General features: G+C 40.3%; 1 protein-coding gene across 1 annotated transcript in view; it reads right to left on the bottom strand.

Moving 5' to 3' along the window:
- Positions 1 to 11,081: 11,081 nt before the first annotated feature.
- The window catches only part of SYTL5 (synaptotagmin like 5), a gene marked incomplete at both ends in the record, with an annotated part of 59,430 nt that continues 48,848 nt past the window's right edge, over positions 11,082 to 21,663 (bottom strand). The window contains 5 exons of the mRNA XM_082498743.1: positions 11,082 to 11,224; positions 11,823 to 12,031; positions 14,579 to 14,714; positions 16,067 to 16,175; positions 19,911 to 20,072. Of these exons, the coding sequence (XP_082354869.1) occupies positions 11,082 to 11,224; positions 11,823 to 12,031; positions 14,579 to 14,714; positions 16,067 to 16,175; positions 19,911 to 20,072 (759 nt within the window). The remainder of the gene's footprint in view (positions 11,225 to 11,822; positions 12,032 to 14,578; positions 14,715 to 16,066; positions 16,176 to 19,910; positions 20,073 to 21,663) is intronic.

Raw genomic sequence — 21,663 nt, forward strand, 5'->3', positions numbered from 1 at the left:
TTTTTGTGTGTATTGTTAAGTCTGTCTGTCTGTGTAGCTACTCTGCATAGAAGCATGCATGATGCTTTTTTGTACTTTCAGCCATCTTTAGAGAAATGTGTACGTAGGATTACTACCCAGTGGAATTTCTTGTACAGACAGTGAAGAACTGAGGCACGTCTCTCGGAGTTTATTTTGGATTTTTCATTCAGTGTAAAATTGGGGTTTCTTTCTTACTGTTTATAAGTCTTTTATTAATAAAATATTGTTTCGCAAACAGGTAGTTGTCTAAAATTCCTCTTGGAGATGAAAGTTGATTGATTAATTAATTAAAAAGTTGTATCAAAATACCTCTCTGCAAACCATTATAACAGAAACATCAGCCTCATATTTAAAGTGTACAAGTGGTGTCTTTCAGTTCCACTAATAATGTGGTCGATCACAGACACAAAGCATAAGCCAAAAGCAATACAAGTACCTGTTTTCAGCAGCAGTGAGGAGAAAACAGCTGTTAGCAGGAGTATGGAAGTCACTGCTGGAAGGAATACGATAAAGGAACAGCGAGCAGTGTAGAAGATCAGCAATAATTACTAAAGGCCACATACTGCAATGCTTGATAGAGAAATATGCTCTTACCTGGTATGGTTCTGGCTTTTCACGTCCAACAGGCTTGGAGTAACAGATTTCTTTCCCCTCTTCATCTTGGAGACAGCCCAGGCTGTTGATTTGATGGCCAGGAAGCATTACCTCCCAGGGAAACTTCATCAAGGATTTTTCATTTCCAGAGCTGTCAAAAGGTTTGTTTGCAAGTCATCACTTACAAATTAACAAAAAAGTTCCTTGCTCAGTGAAAACTGTTAGGAGGCAATCAAAAAAGGGAAGAGTTTTTTATTGTTTTTGTTACATCCCACAATCTTGCCAATCCACTGCAAAGAATAAATATCGTGCATGAAGAACGTAAGCATAAAAGGAGTGAAAATTGTGAGTTAAAGCTTTAGACACCTGCTTACAGGATCTAATGCATAATTTGACATGCCTGAAAAGCAGCAGTCCACTGTCTGCGCTGCTCCTTCTTGCCACTCAGAGCACAAACCTCTTTTTCAGCCAAACGCCTGTTTGTCTTTGACTGTAAAGTAGATGGTTTAATTTTACACTCTGGTGTCAGCAGAGAAACAGCTTGGCAGCATATTTAAAGCAATCCTTACCAAAGAATTGAGTCTCTCACACCCTCTGAAGTTAGCAAACCTCTTAAAAAGGTCAGTCCTGCAAGTGAAGTAATGAGGGAATGAACGTAAAGAGAGGGAGGTCAGCCCTGACACTGGCTAGCAAAAGCTGATTTGTGGACTGAAGTGTGACAGCACTTACGGGGGTTGGAAGGGTGTCTTCTGAACAGGCTGGTCTACTTCTGGGAGTATTAGAAGATTGTTACTAAACTCCCAAGAGTAGGTATGAAAGCGTGGCACAGCCCTAGTGATAACCACCTGCAGTGCTGATGCCAAAGGCAAAGAAGGTCTGGCAAAGAAGGTCCCTGAACTCTGAAAGTGGTGGTGCCAGGTTTGCAAGGAAGCCCTGACTGAGCTTTCTGAGCGTTGCCGTTAGGAATAAGATGCAAGGACCGCATTGGTGACAAAAACAGAAATAGCATTTTTGTTCCAGACCTGCTCAAACCAAAAAGGAAGTAGGTCCTGGACCCCACTATAGAGGAGCAAGGAGGATGAGAGCCAGCATGCTGATGGACACAGCTGTACCCGAAGTTGCCTTTCCTCTGCTGCCTGTGTAACAATGGTGGTTAAGGAAACTAAAGACATGGCTGGGCACACCAAATTGCTTCATACCTTAAGCGTCACACTTGGAACAGCCGGCCTGTGGACACATGCATACATGTGCTGCAGTGGATACAGTTCTCTGGCTCAGGTGCTTTGGCATGCATACACTTTCAGCATGAATGCTCAGGGAGACAGGTTTTTTTCCCCTCGCTTTCCGTATTCATAAAGCGCATCAACTGATTTCCAATGATTTAAAATTTAAAAAAAAAAAATATATATATATATAACGGGTCTGATTTTTCTGCTGTATTGCTGCAATTCCAATCTGCTGCTGCTCCATTTTGATTTAGGTACAGAATCAGTGCATCCAGCAGTCTTTCATGACTGGGTGAACAGGAGTGGGGCTTTACGATTGCTACAATCAGGAAAGCGATTGCAATCACTAGACTGTTACAGGAAATTGAATTAAATGGAGGAGACTGCACGAGTGATTGGATTACTAGTTATAGTTGTACGCAGAACATGTAGTAAAATCTTGTGATTAAGAAAAGCTGTTCTTGATTAGCAATAGAAGGTTTCTGGCATTTTCTGTTGTACATTTTTGTGGGGAGGGATGGAACAGTGAAAAACATCATGTGCCATCTCTGGTTTGGAGTCAAATCAGCCTTCGTGTATGGTACACAGGGATGTAGCAGATTGGCCTTTTGGGAAAGGAATGTTTGAACAACGGACTTAGTTATTTCTGGCTTTAGCCCAGCATTCATATATTCAAATAAACTCAAAATATTCGAATATATTCCAGTATCTAATCCTGTAGACTTTTGGTCCCAGAAAAGTAACACTGCGTAAACAAAGTACAGTACCTACACTAGTGCATTAAAAAAACCCAAAACCAAAACATTTAGCAGAAAATTCAGCTCCCTCAAAATCATACAGGCTGGAGCCTTTGTTGTACTACCAACATGTCTCTTCTTGCCATAGCGCTAATCCTACCACTGCTGTCAAAATGCAAATCCTGTTTAAAGCATGAATTTTAGTTGGGAGGATTAAAAGCTGTTTCCAAGAAGCAAGACCTGCCATGACTCTTGTCCTTTCCACTCCCACCTCCAGGCTATTCATTGCAGGAGATGCGACAGGTCACAGTGTGCAGATACAGCCACGGGCTGAAGGTTCCTACATCAATCTGGAGATGCTTTTCAATTTTGAGTATGAACCAAAAGACTTCAATAATTTTAGACCAGAAAAGAATTCATTTTTCGTTCATGCAACATCTTTTGCAAACAAAACTACGGGAATAAATTGTGGGAGGCAGCAATTTCTCATGAGCACAAAACAATTTAGTAAATGCCCTGATTTTTCCCCAGATCCTACCCAAGAATCCACCTAATTTGATGAGAACAACCCCCGCCGCGACCTACCTCCTCTATGCCGGCAGAGGAGAGACATAATTCAAAGTTGTACATTCCTATTCTTGAAGTTCAAGCTGTCCCCTCTGGGACAGAAAGCGTTGTGTTTTAATGAAAACACCAATGACCCTTTACAGCTCTGCACTAAATGACTGCAACATGCAGCTTTGTTACAGCTCAGTACTTACATAAGAGCGTGAGTCAGACTGCATCACATAATTAATGAAAACGCAGAGGCTAAAAAGTAACCTGAAGTACATTTAAATACTCTTACGATCACAACCCACTTTTTAAATTGAGGTGGTGAAATAACAGAGTTTGGGCCATCCAATCTCAGCGCTAGGTCACGTCCAGCCGCTCACCTCAGTCTGTCAGGGTGAAGGAAGCACATCCATGGGGAGAAGGGAGTGAGTGCTTCACCCCATCAGGAGATGGCACAGCTCCTCTCGGCCGTGTAGCTGCTGCCCCCTTCTCTCTCCCCCTGTCCGTGTCTGTGGTTTTTATGGCAGCTCAGTGAAGGGAAGAGTGGGAAAGCGTTTGCAGACGGGAAAGCAGAGAGCAGCCATGCTGGCTGGGCTGAAGGAGCCAGTGAGGACACTGGCAGCCGTGGATAGCACCTGCATTTCTCTGCCCTCTTCCACGTGGTGATCCCGCTGCTGCATGCTCTGTAAAACACAAGGGAGAAAGATGGGAAAGCCAGTGTCCGTGCAGAACTTGCTAGTGCATAACCTAGTTATCACTGTATTTCCCATTGCCACCCACGCACCCAGAAAGTAACCGAGGCCTGAATTTCCGTGATTAGGTTGGCCCATACTTCAAATTTATACGGAGAACATGGCATCTATCACCTCAAAGAGAAGGGGAGAAGAGACTTCAGTTTGATTGTACAGAAGTTACAGAGGTGTCTTCCAGATGCCTGAGCAAATCCTTAATTACAGTCCCAAGCAAAGGTACAAGGAGCAGAGGGCTCTTCCCCACCTGCAGCTGCCTTCCAGTTTACGGTTTGTTTGAGCTCCCACCCCCATAAAAGCCAGAACCTGCATGGGGACAAGCTAGACAGGAGTGGTGTGAGGGCAAAAGAGCCAGGTGCCGGTGCCTGAATCACACCAAGAGACCACTGAAGCTCCCTGAGGTGGTGTCCCCTCAAGCTGGGTGCAGGAACCCAATGCACCCAGCCAGGCTTTCAGACTACTGCAAAGCGAGCAGAGGCAAGCACAGGCCCAGAGCCCAGGAGCATAATAATGCCGCCTTGTTTCTCAGACAGTCAGGCAGGGACAGCAAGCCACAAAAACCCGGGGAACTGGAGAACCAAGAGAAGATGCAAGAGAGCCCTCAGCTCTGAGGCGAGTTGAAATGAGCGCGACTCAGCCGAAAGTATAAACTGAGTGACTGAATGCTTTTAGGTTTTTCTTAAAAAAGAAATATCAATCAGGAACAGTAATTACAGAAAAGCTGCTTTTTGCACGTACCTGGATTGTCAGGTGGGCAGGACCTTGAACGAGGGAAGAGGTAGGAGATTCAGCGATGGAGGGGAGGACCTGCTGAACATGCAGGGTTAAGGCACGCATGAAATAATTCTCTAGCAAGAGGGATGAAAACACTGCATTCCCCTTATTCTTAGAATTGCATGTTAAAAAGAAAACAGGTTTAATTTTTGCTTATGAAAGCAAAAATAGCTTAAAAACGCTTAAAGTGTAAAAATTAGGACAAACAGAACAAAGCAGAGAGAGAGACACTGTCAAAGGAACCAACCTCTGAAGACATGCCAGGCCTCTTGCCTTATTAATCACATATAAGTAATTCTTTATCTCAATGAGATAATATGGGATATTCCTGGGAGACATGCTTATAAGTTTGCTGCAATGCATTTTAGGAGAGACAAGGACACAGCAGTGTTTCAGAATTTTAATTTAAAAGACAGAACAGTAATCATGACAACAGCTGCAAATGTATTACCGGCCACCTTTGTCCACAAAACTGAACGTACAGTGCACAGTACAAAAATATTCCGGGCAGGAAACATTTTGTTTTGTCTAAATTTGGGCAGAACTTAACATACTGCAATGCCTTTTACTGCTACTACTGTTCACGTCCAGCAGAATAATTAAACAAATAGCTAGCAACAGATTTTAAGCAGAACAAAGGCAGAACGAGGGATACGTGACATTCTCTAATTGCTGCAACAAATGACTATGCTTGGCTTTAGGCAAACCTCAACAATTAGAGCTATCCTCAAAAATATACACCGAGCTGTCAGGAGCACTAGCACACAGTCATATAGATGTTATTGCCACAAAGTAGAATTGTTAAATAACTAATCTTAATAAAGGGCCAAGATGCAGCAGGGGTGAGTTTCAAAAGCAACCTGAAAAAACACGTAAAAAGCAAGTAGAGATTCACCTTCCAGTGTCAGTGTCAATATACACAGTATAATTAACACTGTATTATTACCACTTATCAAACAGCATTTGCAAACATGAAATCACCAGGCAGGAAATTCATGAGACACAGTGGTAAGGTTCTGCTAGCGTACTTCTCAGCATGCCCTGCTGAGTTTTGGTAGAAGACATCACTGCAAACAAAAGTCTGCATCCTATTATGGAATTCCTCACACGTTCTACCACCATTTCTCTAGGGTTCTCAAATCTTAACATTTCTGTGTGTAAAAATAAATAAATAAAAGTATTAAAAAAAAACCCCAAACCTAAAAGAAAAAAAAAAAAAAAGAGTTTTCAAAGTGCATGGACCAGCTCTCACAAGATGGTTATTTCTGTCATTGTTGCAAAGTGCTGAAAATCAATACTGTATGTTAGGGAAGTAAAATTTCAGTTTTTACCTCATATGAATGAAAACAGGTGGGGCTATCACTTAACTGCTGCATGCTGCCTCTTTCCAGATACTGGAGATCAACGTCCAGGTAGAACGGTCTGTTGAGTGTTCCTGAACCAAAGGGAGGGCTGAAGGGAAAAGAGACCCTTGCAAAGATTCAGGTACAACCCTTACTATCTTGTGTGAATCCACAAACTAGACAGCTGTGGAAAGAGGACTCAGCTCTTTTTGGAAGGTGTAGGAGATCCAAGCAGCCGTTCTCTTCATTGACTCTACAGAGCAAACTGCAAACTTTACATGCCCGAAGCTGCGAAACGTGCATACCCCTCAAGAAGCTAAAATTATGCCACTCTAAATGCAACCCTCCTGTTACCTGTCCTTATCAGTTAGCGCCAGTGGATGGTCAACAGCAGTTCTGCTGTTAGAGTTTAGCTGACATTTTGCAGAATACAATTTAGAATTGCACTTGGCAGGGCCTAAACAGGCAGGAAAATAAAAATAATTAAAAAAAAAAACAACACACCATAAAAATGCTTCTTTCATTCTACCTTGGGATAATCTGCATTGGAAGAGGCACAGAAGAATAAGCTTCCAGTCTAATGCCCCATGAGCAAAACATACTCGCCATCCCAATGCTTCCTCTCTTAAACCAACTGCTAAAGCATCTAGCTGGGAAAGAAAAATCAAAATGTGGCATCTAAAAGACATTCAAGGAAGGAAATGGCACTTGGATGAGCATAGGAAGATGGCAACAGTGTCCCTCAAAGTCTTTGCAGCTTTCTTCCCACCCTTGCTCAAACATAACACGGTGAAGGTGGAAGAGATGGGCAGGCCATCTCAAATCTATTTTAGCCTGCTTTTGGCATCTAAGCATGCAAGCAAGAGCATCAACATTTAGAAGCCTCAAGGCCCCATATAGCTGATAAACCAAGCAGAGAAACTTCCAGAGAACAGGTCCGGAAGCCGAAGTCTGGTGGCAGGGCTCAGAGAGCCCTCAGCATCAGCTCTTTGATGGATACTGGCAATAACCACACTGTCTAAAGATGTATTTACTGGCCCCACTGGACGTTTTACAGTGAAAGTTGCACTTTTATTCTTCTTTAATGGGTCAAACCCTCAAAATCTAATCACAAGTTGGGAAAAGATTGTGATGAGAACCCTGTAGTTACCTCGCTAGAAAAACATGTATCAGAGTAAAATGCATTGTGTAACACACTTTCAAAAACCACCGTAGAGAAGATTTCTTCTCCACTGACACATCTTCAGTTATTCAAGTCAATGTGGAGAAATACTTTAGAAACATCAGCTCTGCTGCGTCTGATTACTCAGGGCAGGAGTTTATGAATCGATGTTAAAATTGTGGCTATTTTCTCCTAAAAATTAGCCTTGACTAAACCATTCATGCACCTTCAATACGATAAACATATATACAAAAGGAAGGCTTTAGCCTAATTCCTGGCTTTCTGTCTTTTTTTCTTCTTTTTTTTTTTTTTCCCTCTGGTAACACACAGTACATGATGACGCACAATTATAGGCAATTAATTCAAATATCTGGGAAACAAGAAATCACATCTGCAGTTAATCATCTTGTGCTTTTTTCCAAACCATAAATCATTTTTGTAAAGGAAGAGAACAAAGATACAAGAGATATAATTAAATGTGACATTTTCCACAAATCAAACGCTTCCTACAAATGTGCCGATAACATCATAAAACAGCAAAGCTTTCCAAATTGCTCTAGTGTTTATATGATGCTCATCATCTCTCGGAGGCTCATTTGAGGCAGGGTGTGATATCTATTATACGCTACCATAATGCAGAATTGTCACTGCGAATCTAGGAGGTAATTTCACTGTACTACTCCAAATCCCATCAGTGACAAACACCACCACCGCCTTGGCCAAAATTACTTCCAGGTGAAATTGTTCCTTTCATATGCTGAACTACAGTTGACACCTACATTCGTAGTCAGGTCTATAATTTCAGGTGCAGGCTCAGAGTGAAACTGTGGCCCTTCGGAAGGAAAAGGCAGAACTTAAAGCCCACATAGGAGCTGGGTGGCAATTGCCAGAGGAGTCCATCCATCACAAATTCTACAATAGGACCAAAATGGAAAGAAGCTGAAGTGACAAAGCATGGACTTTGTCCTTTCAAAGCACAACTCGATTTAGCCAAAAGTTAATGCTTAGAAGGTTAGAAAATACCATTCAAAAATTAGACAAACTCCTGTACTCCATGTAAAAATGAAAAGTTTAGTTCAGTTAAAAAACATTTTAAGCTTTTCAATTTAGCAAGAGAAAAAAGGTTTCAGTTTGGGGTCCAACCTAGAGGAATTTTTGTATTCTTTTTATTTTTCCAGTTTCACCATCAAAATGAAACAAACCCAAAGCATCTGACTGCCCTGTGTTCCTCTACAACTCTAGCTGGCATTTTACCCTGAAGAATCATTTTCTTTAGATTTAACAGGCTTTATCCCTTTGAATCAACTTGCAGCAAGTGGAAAAATCAAGCTTCTGCCTCCATGTCAATGTAATATTATTATTCCCCAAATATGTGCAAGTTTGCAGTACAAACAACCGACAATTCCGATTGATTCTGTTAAAGAGAGAGGTAGTTTAGGTGCCAAAAGCTAGGTTTGGGTTCAGTTTGGAGGATATTAATACACACACACACACACACAAAATATCTAATACTTAAAGAAAACCATTATGATAAGAAAAAGGTCATAAAATGTATGTGCTTGATATTTGTGCTCTAATTTATCAGCTCACAGCATCTGCAGCATAAAATGAAAAGCCAGCTAAAACTAGACTAGACTTGCTTCACTGCCCAATTTGAGCAGAACTTTAAAAAAAAAAACAAAAAACAACACAACACAACAGGAGGGAGAAAAATTAAGTCAGTTTTCTTGAGCAACTACTGACTTCTGGTTCCCAAACTAGGATTTTCTAAGGGAAATTTCTTTTCAAAGTTGACTCGGTAATTTCTGAAAATTAGGGGTCTCAAACTGGGAAGCAGTACCTCCAATGACTTTTTAAAGTCATAGCATAACTTTACTAGAAAATATTCACAATGAAACAAATTGTTTTCTTAAAACAAGATACTATTTTTCACAAAAATAAATATTTTTGTATCTAACAATATTGGGATTTTAAAAGACTACTTGTAAACTTCCCTCAGTTTCAAGCCACTAAAACCAAACCACCATAAAATATTTTAAAAAGAAAAAAGCAATGGACATAAAATTTTAAGGTTTTGGATTCAGCTCTAAATATATGTACATAATTGTACACTAGGACAGCTACCGTTGTGAAAATTTCTGGTTGTAGTTACTTTGCTATCAGTTCATACTATGTTGTTCAATCTAGATTTCTTGCAATTTCTGGATTGTGAAGAACAACATTTGTATCTCTCAAACAAGTTAGATTTTATGGTCTTTATTTTTCACAGAAATCTTTGAATACCGGTGTTTTGACCTACAGGGAATGATACCTTCCTTGAACATTTGTGGTTTTTCCCAGTAATTTATGTAAGGACTATGTTTCCATACATTTCAATTTGTTTCCTCAGTACTAATACTACATTGCTTCCAAAAATAAAACACTTGGGGAAAAAAAACAAAAAAGGTAAGGAAAGCTATAGGTGAATTCACCAGTTCAAATAGGAAGCTATGTTCTAATTCTGGAAAATTCAGAAGAAACGTTGTTCACTCAGTTTACTGATCTTCCTTTGTCTTATACGCTGAGCAATCACATGTCATGCCATTATATTATAATCCAATCTTGCAAGCAGACGTGTGCAGTCCTTGAAAAAAGGACAATAATCCTGTATCATTATGGTAGGAGTATCCGGCAACGGCTATTGAAAACAGTGTGCTCTTCATATTGACCTGTGTAAGTCCCCAGAGGATGGGGGATCTAAGTAGGTATAACACCACTTTAGGAAACCGAATGGCAAAATTACTGTTGAACAATTGTCACAGTTAATAAGATTAATGATTGAATTGGCCAAAACCCACTCTTATCATTAAATCCACTGTTAACTCACAGGGGGAGTTCAGGAGAAAAAAAAAAAGTCCTACTCTGGTTAATAATTAACGTGCGTGGGCATGCCTGAATGGGATCCCATCCCATTCAGAGAAAACTCCACACTTGTGCAAATCATTCTGGCATGCACTTTAATCACGTCACTTTACTACACGATCTGTTGAATCAAGGTCTTCACTAACTATATCCAAACCCGGTGTGTGTCTCATCTCAGCAACTCATCAGATGGGGACAGGCATGTGAACGTATTCCCGCTGTTCAATGACATCAGAAGATCTTGGCTACTGCTGTCAACCGAATGAAAAACACAGTAATACCACGTAGTTCTGGAAACGCTTTGGAGATTTGTTATTATTTATTTTCATTAGAAGCTCTTTGACTATGTTGAACCAAGTCTGCCTTTTATGCAGTGCATTAAAATCACCCAGAGAATGCCACAACACCAGCGCTGTACACCAGCTCACCTGCTGCCTGTTCCTAGTGTGCACCACAGCACTTTGGCCTTCCTTGGTGGGCTGCTTGGTCCCAAGCCCGCATCCTGCACAGCCCAACAGGCAAACATCATAAAGGAATGTTGTTATCTTTCATAACATTATGGCTTTTTATCTTTCAAAGACCAAAGCACAGGCTCGCCCTGCATCTGCTTGTACGGTATCACTGCCGTCTTCCAGGCCATCCTCAACCCAGAAGGAGATACGCAAAACAGGCATTACTTACTAAATGACTAACTAGAGAATTTTCTCACTCCGTGCCTCCTCCCAGGCAGAGTTTTTCATCAGCTGCGCACCAGTCACCAGAAGGGACAGAGAAAGCCAGTCCGATCTCTGTACAAGGTCAAATTTTCACTGGCTTCAGGAGAAACATAATCCATACAGGAAGCCCGGGTTAAAAAACGTGCGCATCAAAGTGCAGAATGCATTAAAATCTCACTCAGAGCCTTGATATCCAAGGCAAAGAGTACAACCCTTCCCCACTTTCAAAAGGGCGAAGTGACAAGAGTCTGAACACCACTGAAGTCAGGAGTACCTGTGGTACCCCTCAGCAGTTAAAGTCTTTCAGAGTCTGCGTTTTCCCATGCTGGATCTCAGCATTAATATCCCCTCCACAGGAGCTCCAGGACTGTCAATCATCTTCTGCCAGAGGTGCTGCTCTTCCCCTTGAGAGTCCATCCAGTCTACCTCCTTGCCATTACTTACACCTGGTAAATGCAAAAACATGAGGCATTTTCGCGTATTAGTAAGCAGTTACTTAGTACTTGCTCATTCGCTCCAACCGTCTATAGAAAGATGACAAGCACTTTACACTACCACCCGTACAGGGAGTTACAGGGAAAACAGGTAGCTCCTGGAGAGCACCAGTTTGTTGTTACACTCCTTTGTGGCACATGGACAGAAGCACAGAAACCTCCCCACTTTGCAACCCAAGCAACTCGGAGGAACAGCTTCACACCTCTTCCAGATCACACCATTGCCAGCAGAAAGGCTGCTGTCGGACAAAAGTAGTCTCCTCCTCCTCCTCACTGAGACACTAAGAAATGCTTCCAAGGTATTCCCAGTTCTTCTAGACTTTGCTGAAGCACAACTGGGCACCAAATTTTTGTGTCTCACTCAATGGAGGAAAGAACTAAACCATCTACGTATTACACATTGCCTTGTCTCCCTTTTCAATTTCTCCGAGTTCCCATATACTTTCCATACACTCAGTAATATTTCCATCCCTCATATACACGAATCACTTGCAGTGAGGAGAAGGAGAGCAGAATAAGAAAAGCAAACACAAGTCAGGTGGGACCTTACCATTTCCAGTGCTCAAACGGACACCTCCCAGAAAAATATTACTTGAGAGTGACTCCTTGTCCCACACAGTCAGTTCTAGACAGACATTACGTATATCCCTTGAATTCAAGCCACTGAAAGCAAAGGTATGATTCCACTGGGGGTTCACACTCTTTTTTATTATGGGAGTTTTATGTTTTGTAGCTTTGCTGTCATCTGGGAGAAGGTACCTGAGAGATAAAAAAAAGGAAGATTGAATATGTAGATGGGATGTCACATAATATTCACAAAGAATTACAATCATGTAGAGGCTCAAATAGCATCCGGACCCCTTTTCCCCCACTGTTATGAAATGAAGCATATACCTGAAGTGCCTATTTTGCATTTGTGCTCCATTTGTTCTTACAGTTACAATGTCAGTCAGCACTAGCAGAAACTGAAATTAGACCTCCTTGCCCCATGCCTTGGGTCTTAACCATAACCTTTTTCTTTTAGTGAGGCTAAACACAGACGGGATCATAAAAATGTTGGCTAGAAGGGGCTTCCGGAGTCACCTAGTCCAGTCTTGCTCTCAAAGTAAGACAGCAGGTCCTCCAGAAAAAAATGGACATGACTGATAAGGAGGTTCGCATTATTAATTTGAGTTGCTTAACCCCTCTATTGAGTGCAGAAACACTAAAGCTGTAAAGTCTGATGAGCTTTTCACATTTTACTTTTAGTGGCGAATTCCTTCAGTGAAACTAAGCGAACTTAATACTCTTGTTTCAAAATCAGAGGTCTGTACAAATATTTATAATCTGTACCTTCACCTCCTTCAGCAAAGCTAATGGAATAACTACGTGGTTGCACATAAATACTAAAGGGTCAGACATGTAAACAAATTATATCACTAGACGCCGCTCAGGATTCCTGAGCGGGCTTTTACTTGACAATAAACATAAGCTAGTTTACTACGGTGGGCTAACCTGTGTCAAATTATCTCAAATTAACAGTGCAGATTAGACCACTGCAGCACCTCAGCTGGTTCACGGCAACTTGACTATGCGTTCAGCCATGACATATGACAGACGGACAGTCCAAGGAAAACAGACTCCCGTTCCACTGTACTGAATAATCCATGTCAGCAACAGCAGACACCATTAATTAAAGATAGTCTGGAGAATTATTGGCCGCGCATTGCTACCGCTAAGGTAAAAAGGCTTTGACAACATTTTCTCCCTGAAGTCTGTTGTGAGCTCCAATGGGATCAGTCAGTCTATTTTCAGCAAAAGGAAATGCCCTCACATATACCAGCAAAAGAGAGATGGCATGGGAGAACAAATACATAGGAAGAATACTCAAACGTTTTCTACATGAGGTGTATAAGCTTAGCGATAGTTTGAAGCACACTACAAGATCAAGTTAAATTCTCAGCTCCACCAGGGAATTAAAGGCAGGATGTTTTCTATGGTCACCATTTAGTAACAACAGTCAAACCATTACTAATGAACTAGAGCATATAAAGAAACCCAGCAATTCTGACAGCTAGTATTGAAAGCAAAAACTAGCAAAGAAAAATGTTTTAAGCTATCCATTATTTCCTAAATTTAACATTTCAAAAGCATAACTTACACTTATGAAAAATCCAATATAATGAGGCATGTGGGAGCACGTTCATTTTATTCAAACAGAATTATATCCTAGATGTAGCATTTTCTATATAGTCTGGATTTTGACTGTCCAACACAAAATGTTGCTTATCTAATAAAAAGGTGCATATATGTCATACTATACATATTTTTATGTACCCACATGTACACAGGCATATAAGTGACACAAACCTTACATTTTTCAAAATTATGCATCTTTAAAATCAAACCTGAAAGCCATCAGAGCAGAATTTTTAAACATCTTCTGCCAAAGAGTATTAAATGCTAACAATGAGACACAGTTAGAGTTAAGATACTATGTTTGAAGTCAGTAATAGACTTCCTGCAAACCCTCAGGGTTTAAATGTTCTCCTTGACACTGTACTACATGCCAAAGAGCTTTCCCAATTAAGCACGAGAAAGAAATCCCCCAAAACTATTTACAGTATAAGAGAGAAAAATATTTTCTCATTTAGCATATTTACTTGAATTCAAACAGGATTTCCTCACACACATAATGAATTTTCTCTTTCTGCATGTTTCAGGTGACATCCATTAGAAAGAACCTCAGCTCGATGGAGCATGTCAGCTTTTGTAGGTGCTATTTCCAGTTTTGCAATGAATCCAAACAGACTTATATCTTCCTGTAAACAAGTTACATATTCAGGATGTAGTCTGGCTATTTCTCTTAGTAAAAAATATGTACTGTTTCAATTTCCTTAAAATGTAAATGTCACTGTCAGATCAGGTATCGTCTCCAGTGTGAGAGCCCTGATTTACAACTTCTTGCCTCCAGAAGAGATGAATAATCACATACTTCTCTCTGCTGACTCAGTGGAATTGTTTTATTTTACCAAACGTATTCTATAACAGCATGCACATTAGCACACTCGATGCTTATGTATGAATGGTTCTGGTTCTTGACTGAGTAGTATTGGAATATGGTTGTATTTAACCACCGGGACAATTCATACCTCTCTGACCTTATCCCACAGCATTTTTCTCTTCACCATACAATTCTGAGGTGCCAGTTGCTTTTCAGGACCGACACTCCATACACATATATACAGATATATTGAAAAAAATCGGCTCAGCCAAATTACGATTCAGTGCAGCCATTAAAAAAATGGGGAGACAAAAACCACAGACCCTTTCACAAAAGTGTCAGATGTGCCTCCTGATTTCACCGCTGTTAAATTCTTTGCTTCTTTGACGAGGACTTCTAATATACCTCCAGATGGCATGTGAGAGTCTCCCTTTTTTCCTTTTTTAAAGCTCTTCTTTCCTATACATAGAACAGAGTTGCAATGTCATCATCAGGAATTATATATACACTGCAAGACTGATTTGGAAACGTAAGTTGTCTTGGCTAGATTCTTTCACTCATTTCCTGCAACGGGATTAAAATACATCTTATAAGGAGATTCTGATTCTCTATGGGTAGAGAAACTAGTAAGGCAGGGGCAGAAAAGTCACTCCATATTTGATAAAGGACTTGACCATGTAGTCCTTCCTGGACACAACAGGGTGCCCTATGTAAAGCTGTTTCTGAATACAAGTATTTGTGGATTACTGTGCGGAACACAAAGAACTCCACGTCCTCCAAGTCCTACCTTCTTGTCAGAATCCACTGCCACCCCTGATGCTAAGACCACAAGCTGATGCTAAGCCACAAGCAAGGTATAACACCTCCATCCCAAATTTTAAAAAGTAGAAATATACCGTACGTATGCCACGTGTAAGGATGCAGCGCTCCTCAGAGACTGTGACAAAGGACACGGTGTGCACTGACACATTACTGCTTTAGAACAGCAGCATGAGGATACGTGTACTTGCTAGTGCTGTAGATTCTAAGAGGCTTATCAGCAGGGATCATACACACTGACTCAGGCTGAAACCATCAGTAAAAAAGATCAGGAGTGATGTTAAAATGCACTAATTTAAAGAAAAAGCAGTTTTCAGGCAACAATTAGCTTTCAAGAGGGAAAAAACTTGGAATTACTGCTAGCAGAGGCAATATCATCTGTCAAAAAAAGAAAGAAAAAGAAAAAAGTCTAATACATCTATCAAATCCTAATGCTAACCAGCAATTTTGTCACTAAGACAGTGATATACCTGTGTCTGGTATATCCATGTACACTCAGGTGCTACACAGTGATTGCTTACATAGAATCGTCTAGGTTGGAAGGGACCTTTAAGATCACCAAGTCCAACCGTCAGCCTAACACTGCTTAAGGATAATTAAGCATGAAGAACTAAGTGAAGTCTATTACTTCGGTCAGCTATACACTGCATATAACTAACTGAACAAAGAACCCACAGAGTATGACGTAGACTATTTCTATGTGACTGTCCTCGCTCATGTTATCTAATGTCTCGATCTTTTTTAATTACATCACAGCCACACATCAATACTTGACTGCACACTCCTCTTCCCTTCTCTCTCATTAAGTTCAATGCAGGAGAAGAGGACGGAGCAGGAGAAACACACTCGCAGTTTATAATTTCCACAGATAAAGACAGCCAGTATATTTAAGTATGATTTCAATCTTTATTAATAACATTACTTCACCCTAGGTGAGCGCTTTTAATACTCAGAGGGATGTTATCATATGCCACCATTAATGTTTGTTTTACCTTGAAACTGCCCTAGAGGAAGCATTAAGTTTCTGTCTGGGGGAATGTAACGCAAAACAACTGTCAGTTCTCCTTTATATTGAAGCCCAACATCTGTGGCAACCTCCACCTGAAAAAAAAAACAACCAAACAAACAGACAGAAATCCAGCTAAAGTTAAGCATTCACCTTCTCCTTTTGATTTTAATTTTGTGGTACCCGTAGAGTGTTTGAAATACTTTTTAAACATATCAAGACATGCCAGCCCACTTTCAGATAATTACGCATTCCAGACTGAATGCAGTCACATTTTAGACAACTTTATGAGCTAGGGAATGCAAGTGCGCAGGAGAATAAAGCCACTCGGCATTAGGCACTCTTGAGTGAACATCCGCAGGAGAGAGATATCTAGCATGAATAAGTGAAGCACACAAACAGAAAAAAATCTTGAACTTGTTTCTGGACATATAAACAATAGCTAATTTAAGGTGACATGCAGCCCTTATTTCCCCCAATCGGGATTTTAAACCATAATTGGTTTCATACATATTAGAAGAGTCACTCCTGAGTCACTCATGGAATGGAGATGTGGGGCACCAGGGCGGGGGAAGAGAGCAGAGTCCAGCTCTGAAATAGAAAAACTTCTTGAAAACTGTTATTGCCACTATCCTTATCCTTTTCTACACAGCTACTGTTTCTGCATCTTTTTGTTTTAGAAATGTTTGAATCTTGCCCAGAAATAATGCATTCAGTACTCTTCTAGCATCCTTGTTAAAAGAACATTAGGCCTTCCCTGACACGTGCTGAACTTCCATTCGCATCGTAAGTTGGAAACTAAATTTTAAAAACAATAGATGCGATGCAAAAGCAACGTGGTGTGTCAGTTCAAACTGACTTCTCTGAGACAAATAAAGGGTAGTGAAAACGAAGTCTTGTCCATTTACATTAGAGCTCAGTGATGTCCACTGATGGAAGTGGGAGTACCCAGATGCTTGCATTGCTGTACGTGCTCCAGTGCTTAGGTTTGGGTGCAAATAAACAAATCTTCCTGTGAGCCATCGCAGTGACAAAGCACATGTGCCCTGGAGTGCTAAGACACACACACATCAAGGTACCACGCAAGCTTTTAGAGAACTGCTTATAAATGAAGGTCTGTCTGATCGGTGACAGTATTTCTCTGAGACTCATTCTGCTTGTTTCCCGACTCCCCAGGAAGGTCAAAATTCTATCATCAAGAGAAAACAGAACCAAAAAACCCACCAGAAAGAAATACATACGGTGATATGCACTGTCTTTATATCACAGACTCCAGGCTAAGGCACTAACCATCTTTAGTGTGTTTGTACACAAGAATGGGGTAGGGAACAAAGCAATTTTAGTGATAACGACACGGCCCTTTTGTGACTTCGAAGCACGTTTACAGCAACACAGACATTCCTGCACTGACTACAAAATACAGTCCTGTTTCCATCACTGTCTGATGCCAGCTGCTACAACAGAGAACAAAAAAAAAACAAACCAAAAAAAACCCTGTAGTAAAATGCCGTGGAATAATTTGCACATCATCTAAATCTTGCCAGTCAGGCTTCTCACTTACAGTCTAAACTCTGTAAGCTTAGGATCAAGTTTCCCATAAAGGCAACAAGGATTATTTTTCCTGTTCTGCTGGTGGACAAGCGATGGTGTAAATTCTTACGTCAGGAACAATTTATCAGCTTCCTCCCCAAACCCAGATATAACATGGCTCTAGACTCTGTCCCCTCTTTAACCACAGAATGATTTTTTTTTTTTCTTCTTTTTCTGATTTAACCACACCCCTCTTGAAAACAGACATTCAGTGCTCATAGAAGAAACAGGTCTCAAAGTCTCCAACCTTTTCACTAAAGCAGCTAAATGATTCATGACAAAATAAATAAAGCGCTGTAATAAAACCCAGGAAATGTTTCACTGCCATTCCTGTCTCTATCAGGCAGTTCATATGGGATGACAGAATGTAATTTGCATGTGTATTAACCCGTGCCTTTTTTTTTTAAATTCAAAATGCAATAATTGATTTTTCAAATATATTATCTGCTTTGCTGATCAACAATCTGAGCAGCATTTTAAGTTTAGAAACACTACTTGTAACAACTTAGGAGGCAGACAAGACCAATTCTGTGTTTGCTTTCTTTGGTATAAAAAGGCACTCGTTTAAAAATCCTTTTACTGGTTTTGGAAATAATCAGACAACACCTTCCAGCTGGAATGGCTGCGATGCTTAGCGCCTCATTACTTTTTGCCTGAGCAGGACAGCTTCAGGTCTGTCTTCCTCCCCCTCATTAGGATTAAAAGAAACCACCCATACACACACAAATCCCCAGAGACTGAAATGAGATGCCAAAGAGACTACTGCAGGATAAGAAGCTCAATTTCAGACCAATACTGCATACAAACTTCGGGCAAAACAAATACTGGATGTGTATCTTACTGTTGTAGACCGGTGGGTACTAAATAAGAGCAACATCTGACACCAGCCAGAGCTAACAACAGAGATGTAGCAGACATTTCTTCTGCTTCAAGAGCAGACCCAACAAAAGTAACATGAAGCAAGCTTGTAAGGATGACAGTATAATCCTGGGCTGGACACAGCACTGACCGAAACATGTTTGCCATCATTAACCACTTTCTCCTCCTGGTCTCACCTTGTCTGGACCACAAAGGAAGGGCTGGTGGTCACCCTTATTAACGAAGCTGAACTAGGAAACCGGGAATGATCTTCCCTTGCCACTGATAAAGTGTGAGGTGTCTAAGTGTTCAAAGAAGAGACCAATTTCCTTACGTATCTTCTGGCAAGTTATTTACGAAAATATAAATTTGTGACAGTTTAGATGCAAGCCTATACCTAGAAATTAATTATACAGCAATCAGATCCTTCTCCCACCTGAGAGCAAGGCACAAATCAAACACTCCCTCCTAAAACCCTGAATATAACACTGTTTCCTTAAAAAGAGTGAATGCGGAGCAAACAAGTCATCTGAGTCTATCACCACATCACTTGCAGTAAAACCATGGATTTTTCTGCAGCAAGAATAATACTCTTTCTGAAATGGTGAGCTAAACCACTGGAATTTCTGGGGATTCTGGCTGCTGCAGAAGCCAGCAAGACACAAGCCTTTAATCCTCTATTTTACAATAGCTCTTTGAGTCTCTTCCAAAAATAAACACCTTTGCCAAAGCAGGGGGTGCTCTAGAGAGAGAAGTCATCCTATCCTTAGCTAAGTACAGTGCAAGTCCTGTTTGGCAGACCAATTGATTTGTCTGCTGAGAAGCCTTATCTTGTACCTGACTAGTTAAGGTCAGTAAGAGATTAATGAGTCATTTTGTCACAGCTGAAAAGTGTGAAGCACTTTGAATCGAAACAAAAAAGATCTATTTCTTTAATAAACCATTAAGAGTTAGGTAGGGGAGAGTGGTAGAAAAGTCCTTTGGTTTATGTGCCAGTTTTAAAGAATAATCAATTTATTTACCAGGTCATTTCTCCACTGCAGTTTATTAACAGATGAACTTATATTTTATTTAAAAGGTGGTGGTGGGGGGGGTTGTTTGTTTTGTTGTTTGGTTTTTTTTTTCAGTTTATTACAAGATGAACTTACATTTTATTTAAAAGGGGGTGTGTGTGTTTGTTTTTAAGTAGCTAATCACATGTAAAGTTTTCATGAAGACTTTTAAACCGGTATGTTTTGATTGACTAAAGAACAAAGATATTATTTTTATTACCATATTAGACATTCAAAGTCACCATTTTATAAACATGTTCCAAAGGAAAAATAACTAAGCCTTGCTAAATTTGCTTCGCAACACTTTCACTGGCCGCTGGAAACCCTTACCTTAGGCTGGAGCACAAACCACTCATCACCCTGATTTTCAAAGTTCCAGGAATCGAATGGAATTTCCACCTCCCCAAGGAAGCTGTTGCGTCCAAATCTGTCGTAGTGCCAGACAGAAAGCTGCAGGGTCCTGGTTTCTAGCTGTGTGTGACTGATGACATACTACCAACAGAAAAAGAGAAAAAGAAAAACTCTTAGAATAAGCATAAATAACAGTTTCCATGGAGCCTTTTACAGCTCTAGCTCAATTTCACAAAGCCCACAGCAGCTAGCGAATGAAGCATGAAAGACAGATTTGTTTTCTTTGCAAACAAGATTGATCTAGCTAGAAAGATCATAATGTTAATGTTAAACCTAACTTTTTTCTTTGCAGTATGCATCCAATTGTAATCAATGTTACTATCGTGATTGTGGTTTTTTCTATATTATTTACTGGGTATTTATGACTGTAAAGGAAATTATGATGCTTAAAACTATGATCCTGTTAATTCCTTATAAGTTTATTGAAAAGAAGCAGATCAACATCAAAGTTTAATTCATAAGAAGAAACCCCACTGGCTCTTTCATGCCTAAAGAGAGTGCTGTGCGCTACTTCCTAGAAGTAATATCCTCTCCTTTTCAATTGTACCTTTGTAACTTACAAAAAAATAGTTCTGAAAACAAGCAAAACCGCATCTGCAAAGCATGCACCAAGCGTATCAGTCTTAGTAACCATTGTTGATTGTGAAAGCTATTAAAAAACTTCTCTGAAGAAACATCATATTCTAGAAAACACACAGAAAATTATAAGCATCTGGAATTCTAGCTCTGCACACTCTGCTTTTAGTGAAAGGCCCATTAATTCCCTGAAACCCTGAAATCCACCCTCCTCCTAGTGTCAGCTGAAGAGACCCAGATGTCTTTTTTTTTTTTTTTTTTTGCATCAGGAACAACATCTGGACACAGATATGTATTCTCCAAAAGCTGAGACAGTCAAGTCAGTTGGCGAGCCATAGAAGTAGGCTATTCATGTATAGATACGTCTACAAATCTTAATCCTAGATGCCAATGGCTCCACTATGAACGATGTCCATACACTGTTTAGCAACAATGGAATAAAAGTCAAAGGAGGAAGATACTGACAAATTTAATTATTTTTCTTTCTTTTCTAGCAGTAGTTACAGTTGGGACAAAGAGGTGTAACTCTTGCTTACTTACCCACAATTCAAGTAAGCCCTCTTTGTTACAATTTGCATTTTTAGCAAGCTGCTAGGTCCTGTCCTCACCGAGTTCCCTACCAACAAACACATTTAGTGCTATGATCCTTACTAGAGTCTAACTTTTTTTTTTTTTTTTTCCAATTCAGGCAAGCCTTAACTTTACTATAAACCATTTAAAAATGAGGCTATACAAGAGGCTCTCCCTTGGCAAGCCGTCTGGCCAGACCAAGTGTGTATAAGTCTGCAAAATGGTTTTGTAGCCAGATTAAGCCAAGTATACTGGCTGAGGAACAGCCATTAGACTCTATTATAAGAAACTTATTTCCCTGAAATTACAAAAAAATATAATGAAATTTTCAGGAGAAACTAAAAAGAGTTTCTGGCCTCATGACAGACGGCTGGGATAACTCTCATCAACTGACAGGAATGGGAGTCCCCAGGAGCTTTGGGGTCAGGGTACCAGACAGGCAGTGAACTGGGCAGAAATTCTGCCATTCCCTCCTTCGCCACAGAGCCAAGGAGCTGAATAAGCAGCTCATGAGGAGGTCAAAATA

The sequence above is a fragment of the Vanellus vanellus genome, assembly GCF_965231255.1.
Source record: "Vanellus vanellus genome assembly, chromosome: 1".
NCBI lineage: Eukaryota > Metazoa > Chordata > Aves > Charadriiformes > Charadriidae > Vanellus > Vanellus vanellus.